General features: G+C 43.3%; 1 protein-coding gene across 1 annotated transcript in view; it reads right to left on the bottom strand.

The window, feature by feature from the left end:
* The window catches only part of LOC106594558 (layilin), a 40,438-nt gene extending 29,684 nt beyond the window's left edge, over positions 1–10,754 (bottom strand). Inside the window, exon 1 of the mRNA XM_045711576.1 lies at positions 10,622–10,754. Coding sequence (XP_045567532.1) covers positions 10,622–10,718 — 97 coding nt within the window. The 5' untranslated portion in view covers positions 10,719–10,754. The remainder of the gene's footprint in view (positions 1–10,621) is intronic.
* Positions 10,755–14,221: the final 3,467 nt, after the last annotated feature.

Raw genomic sequence — 14,221 nt, 5'->3', positions numbered from 1 at the left:
GAACCAACCACTGTCTGTATCTGATGATAGAGAACCAACCACTGTCTGTATCTGATGATAGAGAACCAACCACTGTCTGTATTATAGAGAACCAACCACTGTCTGTATTATAGAGAACCAACCACTGTCTATATCTGATAGAGAACCAACCACTGTCTGTATCTGAGGATAGAGAACCAACCACTGTCTGTATCTGAGGATAGAGAACCAACCACTGTCTGTATCTGATAGAGAACCAACCATTGTCTGTATCTGATGATAGAGAACCAACCACTGTCTGTATCTGATGATAGAGAACCAACCATTGTCTGTATCTGATGATAGAGAACCAACCACTGTCTGTATCTGATGATAGAGAACCAACCACTGTCTGTATCTGATGATAGAGAACCAACCATTGTCTGTATCTGATGATAGAGAACCAACCACTGTCTGTATCTGATTATAGAGAACCAACCACTGTCTGTATCTGATTATAGAGAACCAACCACTGTCTGTATCTGATGATAGAGAACCAACCACTGTCTGTATCTGAGGAACAGAGATGATAGAGAACCAACCATTGTCTGTATCTGAGGATAGAGAACCAACCACTGTCTGTATCTGATGATAGAGAACCAACCACTGTCTGTATCTGATGATAGAGAACCAACCACTGTCTGTATCTGATGATAGAGAACCAACCACTGTCTGTATCTGAGGAACAGAGATGATAGAGAACCAACCACTGTCTGTATCTGAGGAACAGTCTCTAGGATAATGCTGCAGCCTCACTGTCAACCATAGCTGTCTGTGATGAGCTTAATGCAGCATTTCTGCTCTGGCAAGACTTGTAGGATGATGAGACTACTGCAGAATCACTGTCTGGATTCATTAACAGCGTACTGTAACATCACTGTCTGGATTAATTAACAGCACTGTCTGGATTAATTAACGGCGTACTGTTACACCACTGTCTGGATTAATTAACACCACTGTCTGGATTAATTAACAGCGTACTGTAACTCCACTGTCTGGATTAATTAACAGCGTACTGTAACTCCACTGTCTGGATTAATTAACAGCGTACTGTAACACCACTGTCTGGATTAATTAACAGCGTACTGTAACACCACTGTCTGGATTAATTAACAGCGTACTGTAACACCACTGTCTGGATTAATTAACAGCGTACTGTAACTCCACTGTCTGGATTAATTAACAGCGTACTGTAACATCACTGTCTGGATTAATTCACAGCGTACTGTTACACCACTGTCTGGATTAATTAACAGCGTACTGTAACATCACTGTCTGTATAGTAAGGCTTGTTACGCTTACAAGGCTATATAAAAAACAATTGTGTACTTGTGTGTGAAAGTGTGTGTGTCTGTCTGTGGTATGTGTGAGGTAGGGTTTCCGATAGACGGCTTTTAGCCGCTAAAAAAACAGAAAAGCCAATTAATAAAGTTGGCGCAGGCCAGTTGCCCTGGAGAAGAAAAAAATCCCAGCCTCTTCACTGATGGCAATACCAGTCAATGTACAGTACTGTGCAAAAGTTGGAGGCAGGTGTGAAAAAAATGCTGTAAATTAAGAATGCTTTCAACACTAGACATGTTAATAGATTATATTTATCAATTAACTAAATGCAAAGTGACAGACGAAAAATCTAAATCAAATCCATATTTGTCGTGACCACCTTTTGCCTTATGGTGGCAAAATTGCAAGATTATGTTATAATGCTTTTATTGCATCATGGTTGTTTTATTTGACAGAATAGAGTGTTTTGTTAACTATTGTGTGTGTGTCTTACTGAGGATGGGCCTCTGGGAGATAATGCTGACAGAGGAGATTTACGATGTCTTTGGGTAATAAACCCTTAAGAGCATTCCAGAGGACATGAGCTAATGGTTCTGTTCTATACCGTACCAGGGAGGGACGGGTCCAGTCTGGAGTAGGAGGACCAGACACTGGTCGGTTCTATACCGTACCAGGGAGAGACGGGTCCAGTTTGGAGTCGGAGGACCAGACACTGGTCTGTTCTATACCGTACCAGGGAGAGACGGGTCCAGTTTGGAGTAGGAGGACCAGACACTGGTCTGTTCTATACCGTACCAGGGAGAGACGGGTCCAGTTTGGAGTAGGAGGACCAGACACTGGTCTGTTCTATACCGTACCAGGGAGAGACGGGTCCAGTTTGGAGTAGGAGGACCAGACACTGGTCTGTTCTATACCGTACCAGGGAGAGACGGGTCCAGTTTGGAGTAGGAGGACCAGACACTGGTCTACACAATGAAAACTGTTGACCCAGCAGTTGCTGTCTGCTATGTTTTATAGATATCTTTCATATAAATCTTAACCTTGTGACCTATTCTATATATCTGTTGTTCGTCATGTAGGTTGAAAGGGGTGTATCTTGGCTATAAAAGATCTTTGTACTTTTGTCTCGGCGCTCCCAACGGATCATCAGAGACGGTGATGCGTCCACCAGCCATTGCTATTGCAAAGCTCTCACCATTAAAGATTTAGTTTAAGTATAACTCTGACTTGTGTGATAAGTTTGTCTGTCCTCATTTGATAGTAAAGAAATGAACCACCGCAGCCTTCAAAACAGCATCAATTCTTCGAGGTACACTTGCACAAAGTCAGGGATTTTGTAGGCATATAGTCAGGTGATTAAACAATTATACCAAACAGCTGCTAATGATCATCAATTCAATATGCAGGTTGAAACGCAATCATTAACTGAAACACAAACAGCTGTGTAGGAGGAATTAAACTGGGCGAAGAACAGCCAAACTCAGCTAACAAGATGAGGTTTCTGAAGACAGTTTACTGTCTAAAGTCAAGACTGAGCACAGCAACAAGTCACAAGGTAGTTATACTGCATCAGCAAGGTCTCTTCCAGGCAGAAATGTCAAGTCAGACAGGGGTTTCCAGATGTGCTGTCCAGAGCTCTTATGAAGAAGCACAAAGAAACGGGAAACTTTGAGGACCGTAGACGCAGTGGTCGGCCAAGGAAACTTACTGCAGCAGATGAAAGACACATCATGCGTCACTTCCCTTCGCAATCGGGAAGATGTCCAGCAGTGTCATCAGATCAGCATTGTCAGAAAACAGTAGGACCCTGGTACACCGATCTACTGTCCGGAGAAGTCTGGTCAGAAGTGGCCTTCATGGAAGACTTGCGGCCAAAAAGCCATACTTCCGACGTGGAAACAAGGCCAAGCGATTCAACTACGCACGAAAACACAGGAACTGGGGTGCAGATAAATGGCAGCAGATGCTCTGGACTCATGAGTCAACATGTGAAATATTTGGCTGCAGCAGAAGGCAGTTTGTTCATCGAAGGGCTGGAGAGCAGTACACGAATGAGTGTCTGCAGGTGAAGCATGGTGGAGGTTCCTTGCAAGTTTGGGGCTGCATTTCTGCAAATGGAGTTGGAGATTTGGTCAGAGTTAATGGTCTCCTCAACGCTGAGACGTACAGGCAGATACTTATCCATCATGCAGGTAGCATAGTGGGGCAGCAGGTAGCCTAGTGGTTAGAGCCTAGTGGGGCGGCAGGTAGCCTAGTGGTTAGCCTAGTGGTTAGAGCCTAGTGATTAGAGCCTAGTGGTTAGCCTAGTGGGGTGGCAGGTAGCCTAGTGGTTGGAGCCTAGTGGTTAGAGCCTAGTGGTTGGAGCCTAGTGGTTGGAGCCTAGTGGGGTGGCAGGGAGCCTAGTGGTTAGAGCCTAGTGGTTAGAGCCTAGTGGTTGGAGCCTAGTGGGGCGGCAGGTAGCCTAGTGGTTAGAGCCTAGTGGTTAGAGCCTAGTGGTTAGAGCCTAGTGGTTAGAGCCTAGTGGTTAGCCTAGTGAGGCGGCAGGTAGCCTAGTGGTTAGCCTAGTGGTTAGCCTAGTGAGGCGGCAGGTAGCCTAGTGGTTAGCCTAGTGGTTAGCCTAGTGAGGCGGCAGGTAGCCTAGTGGTTAGAGCCTAGTGGTTAGCCTAGTGGGGTGGCAGGTAGCCTAGTGGTTAGAGTGGAGGGCCGGCAGGGTAGCCTAGTGGTTAGGAGTGGAGGGGCTGCAGGTAGCCTAGTGGTTAGAGTGGAGGGGAGGCAGGTAGCCTAGTGGTTAGAGTGGAGGGGAGGCAGGTAGCCTAGTGGTTAGAGTGGAGGGGAGGCAGGTAGCCTAGTGGTTAGAGGGGAGGCAGGTAGCCTAGTGGTTAGAGTGGAGGGGAGGCAGGTAGCCTAGTGGTTAGAGTGGAGGGGAGGCAGGTAGCCTAGTGGTTAGAGGGGAGGCAGGTAGCCTAGTGGTTAGAGTGGAGGGGAGGCAGGTAGCCTAGTGGTTAGAGCGTTGGGCCAGTAACTGAAAGGTTGCTAGATTGAATCCCCCGAGCTGACAAGGTAAAAATCTGTTGCTCTGCCCCTGAACAAGGCAGTTAACCCACTGTTCCTAGGCCATCATTGTAAATAACAATTGGTTCTTTACTGACTTGCCTAGTAAAATAAAATGTAAAAAATAATAATAATAATTTTTAAAATGCAATACCATCACGGAGGAATCTGATTGGCTCCAAATGTATTCTGCAGCATGACAACGACCCCAAACATACAGACAACGACCCCAAACATACAGCGAAAGTCATTAAGAACTATCTTCAGTGTAAAGAAGACCAAGGAGTCCTGGAAGTGATGGTATGGCCCCCCGCAGAGCCCTGATCTCAACATCATCGAGTCTGTCTGGGATCACATGGAGAGAGAGAAGCACCTGAGGCTGCCTAAATCCACAGAAGATCTGTGGTTAGTTCTCCAAGATGTCTGGGCCAACCTACCTGCCGAGTTCCTTCATAAACAGTGTGCAAATATACCTAGAATAATTTATGCTGTTTTGAAGGCAAAGGGTGGTAATTGATAAATATAATCTATTAACATGTCTAGTGTTGAAAGCATTCTTACTTTACAGCTTTTTTTTCACACCTGCCTAAAACTTTTTCACAGTACTGTAAATACATTTGATTGGTCATGCTTATCGGTCTATACATGACTTTCTCAAATGTAGTGGAATTAAATTGGTGCGTGTTTACAGTGTATTTGTTATGTATCTTATTTATCACATGGGTACAGCATCCAGATACAGATCCTCTGAGTGGAAAATCTGTCAGACAGAGGGACAGCTGTTGCTACAGCATCTCAAACAGGAAATGCGTAGACAAGGTGAAGGCAGGCTTCATCTGCGCATCACACCCCACTTTGCAATGAGCTGGAGACAGCCTGGTTCCTCTCTAGGTTTCTTCCTAGGTTCTGGCCTTTCTAGGGAGTTTTTCCTAGCCACCCCTCATAGCCTGGTTCCTCTCTAGGTTTCTTCCTAGGTTCTGGCCTTTCTAGGGAGTTTTTCCTAGCCACTGTGCTTCTACATCTGTATTGCTTGCTGTTTGGGGGTTTTAGGCTGGGTTTCTGTACAGCACTTTGTGACATCTGCTGATGTAAGAAGGGTTTTATAAAAACATTTGATTGAGTATACATTTGAAAATATATATTTAATTGTTTGAAATCCGAACGTTTTACTACATATTATGAGGCTTGTCTTACCTTGTTTCAAAGTAGCCTAGCCAAAATCAGACCATATCCATGGAGGCAATTATTTAATATCAGCCTTCCCTGTAGCTCAGTTGGTAGAGCATGGTGTTTGCAACGCCAGGGTTGTGGGTTCAATTCCCATGGGGGGCCAGCACAGAAAAAAAGATGTATGAAATTGTATGAAATGTATGCATTCACTACTGTAAATTGCTCTGATGATAATCCTAGTCATATTAGCATCCCATGCTAGTTGATGATAATCCTAGTCATATTAGCAACCCATGCTAGTTGATGATAATCCTACTCCAATTAGCAACCCATGCTAGTTGATGATAATCCTAGTCATATTAGCATCCCATGCTAGTTGATGATAATCCTACTCCAATTAGCAACCCATGCTAGTTGATGATAATCCTAGTCACATTAGCAACCCATGCTAGTTGATGAGAATCCTAGTCATATTACCATCCCATGCTAGTTGATGATAATCCTAGTCATAATAGCATCCCATGCTAGTTGATGATAATCCTAGTCATATTAGCAACCCATGCTAGTTGATGATAATCGTAGTCATATTAGCAACCCATGCTAGTTGATGATAATCCTAGTCATATTAGCATCCCATGCTAGTTGATGATAATACTAGTCATATTAGCAACCCATGCTAGTTGATGATAATCCTAGTCATATTAGCATCCCATGCTAGTTGATGATAATCCTCGTCATATTAGCAACCCATGCTAGTTGATGATAATCCTAGTCATATTAGCATCCCATGCTAGTTGATGATAATCCTAGTCATATTAGCATCCCATGCTAGTTGATGATAATCCTCGTCATATTAGCAACCCATGCTAGTTGATGATAATCCTAGTCATATTAGCAACCCATGCTAGTTGATGATAATCCTAGTCATATTAGCATCCCATGCTAGTTGTTGATTGGCAGCATACTGAGGTCATCCCAGTGAATCTGCTCTGTTCATGAACATTCAGCTTGTACACGGTCAGTTCTGGAGACTTGTTGAAGGATGAAATACAGTTGAAGTCAGAAGTTTACATACACTTAGGTTGGAGTCATTAAAACTCATTTTTCAACCACTCCACAAATTCAATATTAACAAATTATAGTTTTGGCAAGTCAGTTAGGACATTTACTTTGTGCATGACACAAGTAATTTTTCCAACAATAGTTTACAGACAGATTATTTCATTTATAGCTCACTATCACAATTCCAGTGGGTCAGATGTTTACATACACTAAGTTGACTGTGCCTTTACACAGCTTGGGAAATTCCAGAAAATGATGTCATGGCTTTAGAAGCTTCTGAGGCTTATTGACATCATTTGAGTCAATTGGAGCTGTACCTGTGGATGTATTTTAAGGCCTACCTTCAAACTCAGTACCTCTTTGCTTGAAATCATGGGACAATCAAAAGAAATCAGCCAAGACTTCAGAAACTTTTTTGTAGACCTCCACAAGTCTGGTTCATCCTTGGGAGCAATTTACAAACGTATGAAGGTACCACGTTCATCTGTACAAACAATAGTACGCAAGTATAAACACCATGGGGAGCACGCAGCCATCATACCGCTCAGGAAGGAGACGCATTCTGTCTCCTAGAGATGAACGTACTTTGGTGCGAAAAGTGCAAATCAATCCCAGAACAACAACAAAGGACCTTCTGAAGATGCTGGAGGAAACAGGTACAAAAGTATCTATATCCACAGTAAAAATAGTTCTATATCGACAAACCTGAAAGGCCGCACAGCAAGGAAGAAGCCACTGCTCCAAAACCGCCATAAAAAGCCAGACTACGCTTTGCAACTGCACATGGGGACAAAGATGGTACTTTTTGGAGAAATTTCCTCTGGTCTGATGAAACAAAAATATAAATGTTTGGCCATAATGACCATCGTTATGTTTGGAGGAAAAAGGGGAGGCTTGCAAGCCAAAGAACACCATCCCAACCGTGAAGCACGGGGGTGGCAGCATCATGTTGTGGGGGTGCTTTGCTGCAGGAGGGACTGGTGCACTTCACAAAATAGATGACATCATGAGGAGGAAAAGGATGTGGATACAGTGAAGCAAAATCGAAAGACATCAGTCAGGAAGTTAAAGCTTGGTGGCAAATGGGTCTTCCAAATGGACAATGACCCCAAGCAAACTTGAACTCAATCCCATAGAAAATTTGTGGACAGAACGGAAAAAGTGTGTGCGAGCAAGGAGGCCTACAAACCTGACTCAGTTACACCAGCTCTGTCAGGAGGAATGGGCCAAAATTCACCCAACTTATTGTGGGAAGCTTGTGGAAGGCTACCCGAAACTAAAAAAAGAAATAAAAGCTGAAATAAATCACTCTCTACTATTATTTTGCCATTTAACTTTCTTTAAAAAAAGTGGTGATCCTAACTGAAATAAGACAGGGAATTTGTACATTCATCTGGTACTTCCTGTATATAGCTCCACATTGATCTGGTACTTCCTGTATATAACCACATTGATCTGGTACTGGTACTTCCTGTATATAGCTCCACATTGATCTGGTACTTCCTGTATATAGCTCCACATTGATCTGGTACTCCCTGTATATAGCTCCACATTGATCTGGTACTTCCTCTATATAGCTCCACATTGATCTGGTACTTCCTGTATATAGCTCCACATTGATCTGGTACTGGTACTCCCTGTATATAGCTCCACATTGATCTGGTACTTCCTGTATATAGCTCCACATTGATCTGGTACTTCCTGTATATAGCTCCACATTGATCTGGTACTCCCTGTATATAGCTCCACATTGATCTGGTACTGGTACTTCCTGTATATAGCTCCACATTGATCTGGTACTTCCTGTATATAGCTCCACATTGATCTGGTACTGGTACTCCCTGTATATAGCTCCACATTGATCTGGTACTTCCTGTATATAGATCCACATTGATCTGGTACTTCCTGTATATAGCTCCACATTGATCTGGTACTGGTACTCCCTGTATATAGCTCCACATTGATCTGGTACTTCCTGTATATAGCTCCACATTGATCTGGTACTTTCTGTATATAGCTCCACATTGATCTGGTACTTCCTGTATATAGCTCCACATTGATCTGGTACTTCCTGTATATAGCTCCACATTGATCTGGTACTTCCTGTATATAGCTCCACATTGATCTGGTACTTCCTGTATATAGCTCCACATTGATCTGGTACTTCCTGTATATAGCTCCACATTGATCTGGTACTTCCTGTATATAGTTCCACATTGATCTGGTACTCCCTGTATATAGCTCCACATTGATCTGGTACTCCCTGTATATAGCTCCACATTGATCTGGTACTTCCTGTATATAACTCCACATTGATCTGGTACTTCCTGTATATAGCTCCACATTGATCTGGTACTGGTACTTCCTGTATATAGCTCCACATTGATCTGGTACTGGTACTCCCTGTATATAGCTCCACATTGATCTGGTACTTCCTGTATATAACTCCACATTGATCTGGTACTTCCTGTATATAGCTCCACATTGATCTGGTACTGGTACTCCCTGTATATAGCTCCACATTGATCTGGTACTTCCTGTATATAGCTCCACATTGATCTGGTACTTCCTGTATATAGCTCCACATTGATCTGGTACTGGTACTCCCTGTATATAGCTCCACATTGATCTGGTACTTCCTGTATATAGCTCCACATTGATCTGGTACTTCCTGTATATAGCTCCACATTGATCTGGTACTCCCTGTATATAGCTCCACATTGATCTGGTACTGGTACTTCCTGTATATAGCTCCACATTGATCTGGTACTGGTACTTCCTGTATATAGCTCCACATTGATCTGGTACTTCCTGTATATAGATCCACATTGATCTGGTACTTCCTGTATATAGCTCCACATTGATCTGGTGCTGGTACTTCCTGTATATAGCTCCACATTGATCTGGTACTCCCTGTATATAACCACATTGATCTGGTACTTCCTGTATATAGCTCCACATTGATCTGGTACTTCCTGTATATAGCTCCACATTGATCTGGTACTTCCTGTATATAGCTCCACATTGATCTGGTACTTCCTGTATATAGCTCCACATTGATCTGGTGCTGGTACTTCCTGTATATAGCTCCACATTGATCTGGTACTCCCTGTATATAACCACATTGATCTGGTACTTCCTGTATATAGCTCCACATTGATCTGGTACTTCCTGTATATAGCTCCACATTGATCTGGTACTTCCTGTATATAGCTCCACATTGATCTGGTACTTCCTGTATATAGCTCCACATTGATCTGGTACTTCCTGTATATAGCTCCACATTGATCTGGTACTTCCTGTATATAGCTCCACATTGATCTGGTACTTCCTGTATATAGATCCACATTGATCTGGTACTTCCTGTATATAGCTCCACATTGATCTGGTACTTCCTGTATATAGATCCACATTGATCTGGTACTTCCTGTATATAGCTCCACATTGATCTGGTACTTCCTGTATATAGCTCCACATTGATCTGGTACTTCCTGTATATAGCTCCACATTGATCTGGTACTTCCTGTATATAGCTCCACATTGATCTGGTACTTCCTGTATATAGCTCCACATTGATCTGGTACTTCCTGTATATAGCTCCACATTGATCTGGTACTTCCTGTATATAGCTCCACATTGATCTGGTACTTCCTGTATATAGTTCCATATTGATCTGGTACTCCCTGTATATAGCTCCACATTGATCTGGTACTTCCTGTATATAGCTCCACATTGATCTGGTACTTCCTGTATATAGCTCCACATTGATCTGGTACTTCCTGTATATAGCTCCACATTGATCTGGTACTTCCTGTATATAGCTCCACATTGATCTGGTACTTCCTGTATATAGCTCCATTCTTGTGTATTTTATTTCATTCCTCGTGTTACTATTTTTTTATTTTAAGTATTATTTTTAAACTCTGCATCACTTCAGCAAGCATTTCACGGTAAAGTCTATACCAGTTGTATTCAACACATGTGACAAATACAATATGATTTGATTTGGTGTGTGTGTGTGTGTGTGTGTGTCACTCACCGGTGATAAGGCTGGCCGCAGCAGACTGGAGCAAACACACAACCACCAGATTCACCATCTGGTCCTTCCTCCTTCTCTTCTTTACCTCTCCCTCCATCAGAGAACTGACCAACTGCAGCCCCGAAGTCAGATATAACAGGCTTTATTAACAACGCTACTGTACAGGCTACTAACTACTCAAGATAATAGAGACCAGGCTTACGACAGAGAGACTCTCCCTACACACACTGAACCACTGGTAGAGAGAGAGAGAGAGAGAGAGAGAGAGAGTATGTGGATGTAATCTTTTAAGAGCAGTTTTAATGATGATGAGGAGGGGGGAGAGGAGGGGGAGGAGGGAGGAGGGGAAGGAGGGGGAGGAGGAGGGGGAGGAGGGGAAGGAGGAGGAGGGGGAAGAAGAAGGGGAGGAGGATGTTAGTTATTGATCTTGAGAGTCGGGGATCTAATCAGCAGAGTGCTACTGGGTCTAAACGCTGACTAGACTACAGACACACACTACTGACTAGACTACAGACACACTACCGACTAGACTACAGACACACTACTGGCTAGACTACAGGCACACACTACTGACTAGACTACAGACACACTACTGGCTAGACTACAGACACACACTACTGACTAGACTACAGACACACTACTGACTAGACTACAGACACACACTACTGACTAGACTACAGACACACACTACTGACTAGACTACAGACACACTACTGACTAGACTACAGACACACTACTGACTAGACTACAGACACACTACTGACTAGACTACAGACTACTGACTAGACTACAGACTACTGACTAGACTACAGACTACTGACTAGACTACAGACACACTACTGACTAGACTACAGACACACTACTGACTAGACTACAGACACACTACTGGCTAGACTACAGACACACACTACTGACTAGACTACAGACACACACTACTGACTAGACACACACTACTGACTAGACTACAGACACACTACTGACTAGACTACAGACACACTACTGACTAGACTACAGACACACACTACTGACTAGACTACAGACACACACTACTGACTAGACTACAGACACACTACTGACTAGACTACAGACACACTACTGGATAGACTACAGACACACTACTGACTAGACTACAGACACACACTACTGACTAGACTACAGACACACTACTGACTAGACTACAGACACACTACTGACTAGACTACAGACACACTACTGGCTAGACTACAGACACACTACTGACTAGACTACAGACACACTACTGACTAGACTACAGACACACACTACTGACTAGACTACAGATACACTACTGACTAGACTACAGACACACTACTGACACGCTACTGGCTAGACTACAGACACACTACTGACTAGACTACAGACACACTACAGACACACTACTGGCTAGACTACAGACACACTACTGACTAGACTACAGACACACTACTGACTAGACTACAGACACACTGCTGACTAGACTACAGACACACTACTGACTAGACTACAGACACACTACTGACTAGACTACAGACACACTACTGGCTAGGCTACAGACACACTACTGACTAGACTACAGACACACTACTGACTAGACTACAGACACACTACTGACTAGACTACAGACACACTACTGACTAGACTACAGACACACTACTGGCTAGACACACACTACTGACTAGACTACAGACACACTACTGACTAGACTACAGACACACTACTGACTAGACTACAGACACACTACTGACTAGACTACAGACACACTACTGACTAGACACACACTACTGACTAGACTACAGACACTCTACTGGCTAGACTACAGACACACACTACTGACTAGACTACAGACACACTACTGACTAGACTACAGACACACTACTGGCTAGACTACAGACACACTACTGACTAGACTACAGACACACACTACTGACTAGACTACAGACACACTACTGACTAGACTACAGACACACTACTGGCTAGACTACAGACACACTACTGACTAGACTACAGACACACACTACTGGCTAGACTACAGACACACTACTGACTAGACTACAGGCACACGCTACTGGCTAGACTACAGACACACTACTGACTAGACTACAGACACACACTACTGACTAGACTACAGACACACTACTGACTAGACTACAGACACACTACTGGCTAGACTACAGACACACTACTGGCTAGACTACAGACACACACTACTGACTAGACTACAGACACACTACTGACTAGACTACAGACACACTGCTGACTAGACTACAGACACACTGCTGACTAGACTACAGACACACTGCTGACTAGACACACACTACTGGCTAGACTACAGACACACTACTGACTAGACACACACTGCTGACTAGACTACAGACACACTGCTGACTAGACACACACTACTGGCTAGACTACAGGCACACACTACTGACTAGACTACAGACACACTACTGACTAGACTACAGACACACTGCTGACTAGACTACAGACACACTGCTGACTAGACTACAGACACACTACTGACTAGACACACACTACTGGCTAGACTACAGACACACTACTGACTAGACACACACTGCTGACTAGACTACAGACACACTGCTGACTAGACTACAGACACACTACTGACTAGACTACAGACACACTACTGACTAGACTACAGACACACTACTGACTAGACTACAGACACACTACCGACTAGACTACAGACACACTACTGACAGTAGCTTAACTGGCATCGTAGCGTCTGTCAGCAGACTGGGATGCGACAGCTAACGAGGAGGAGATTTTTTTGTCCCTGATCATTTGGACAAAACGAGTATCTGAGGTATTATGCTGGTAAAGTTATGACATCATTAGCACTGAACATGTAAACAAACAAGCTATTTGTTGACAAAACATTCAGTTGGAACGTTAATGGTACTTGTGATAATCCCCGGGAAGCCGGTGTTTGGAGGACATATTGAAACGCGACCCAGTCGTTCGTTCTAAATGTTCCATTGCCATACTGGCTGGCAACGTTCTTATCCCTTGCTTGCTAGCTAGCCAACTACGGCTAACTTACAGTCAGGTCAAACAGTGCAGCCAGAATATCAACAGTAGCTGCATTTCTTTAAGCTGTTTTCTAGTGACATTTATTTGGATACATCCATAACAATGAGCTGAGGATGCACGATTTCACCTGGCATAGAAAATGTGCTCTCTCATCAGGACACTCGTTGTTCATAGGAGCTAGCCAACAACACAGCTAAACACAATCCCTTCAAACTGAAGCTGGAAAGACTGCAAACTAGCTGCATCTCTTTTCATTTGACCTTTTCTCAATGTACATTTCTTTGTCTCTATCCATAAACATGATGCCAGCTGATTCATGATTTCAACTGGCTGAGATACGCTGCCTGTCTGTCTCGTGTCCCGACTCCCGACATGTTCATTACTACGGGACAGCTGGAGATCGAAGTTCAATACAGAAACAATGTTGCAAATGTCAGAGAGACAGACAGCAAGTTTTATACAAATCTCTGCTGTTGTAAACTAAATGTTAGTCTAAAAGAAATGTGAGATAATATCCAGATGCTTTTTTTGTAGTGGAGATCAAGTTTATAA

Source organism: Salmo salar, unplaced genomic scaffold, assembly GCF_905237065.1.
Source record: "Salmo salar unplaced genomic scaffold, Ssal_v3.1, whole genome shotgun sequence".
In the NCBI taxonomy this organism is placed as follows: domain Eukaryota; kingdom Metazoa; phylum Chordata; class Actinopteri; order Salmoniformes; family Salmonidae; genus Salmo; species Salmo salar.
The sequence above is the reverse complement of the archived record's forward strand: the minus strand, read 5'-3'. Positions and strand labels throughout refer to the sequence as shown.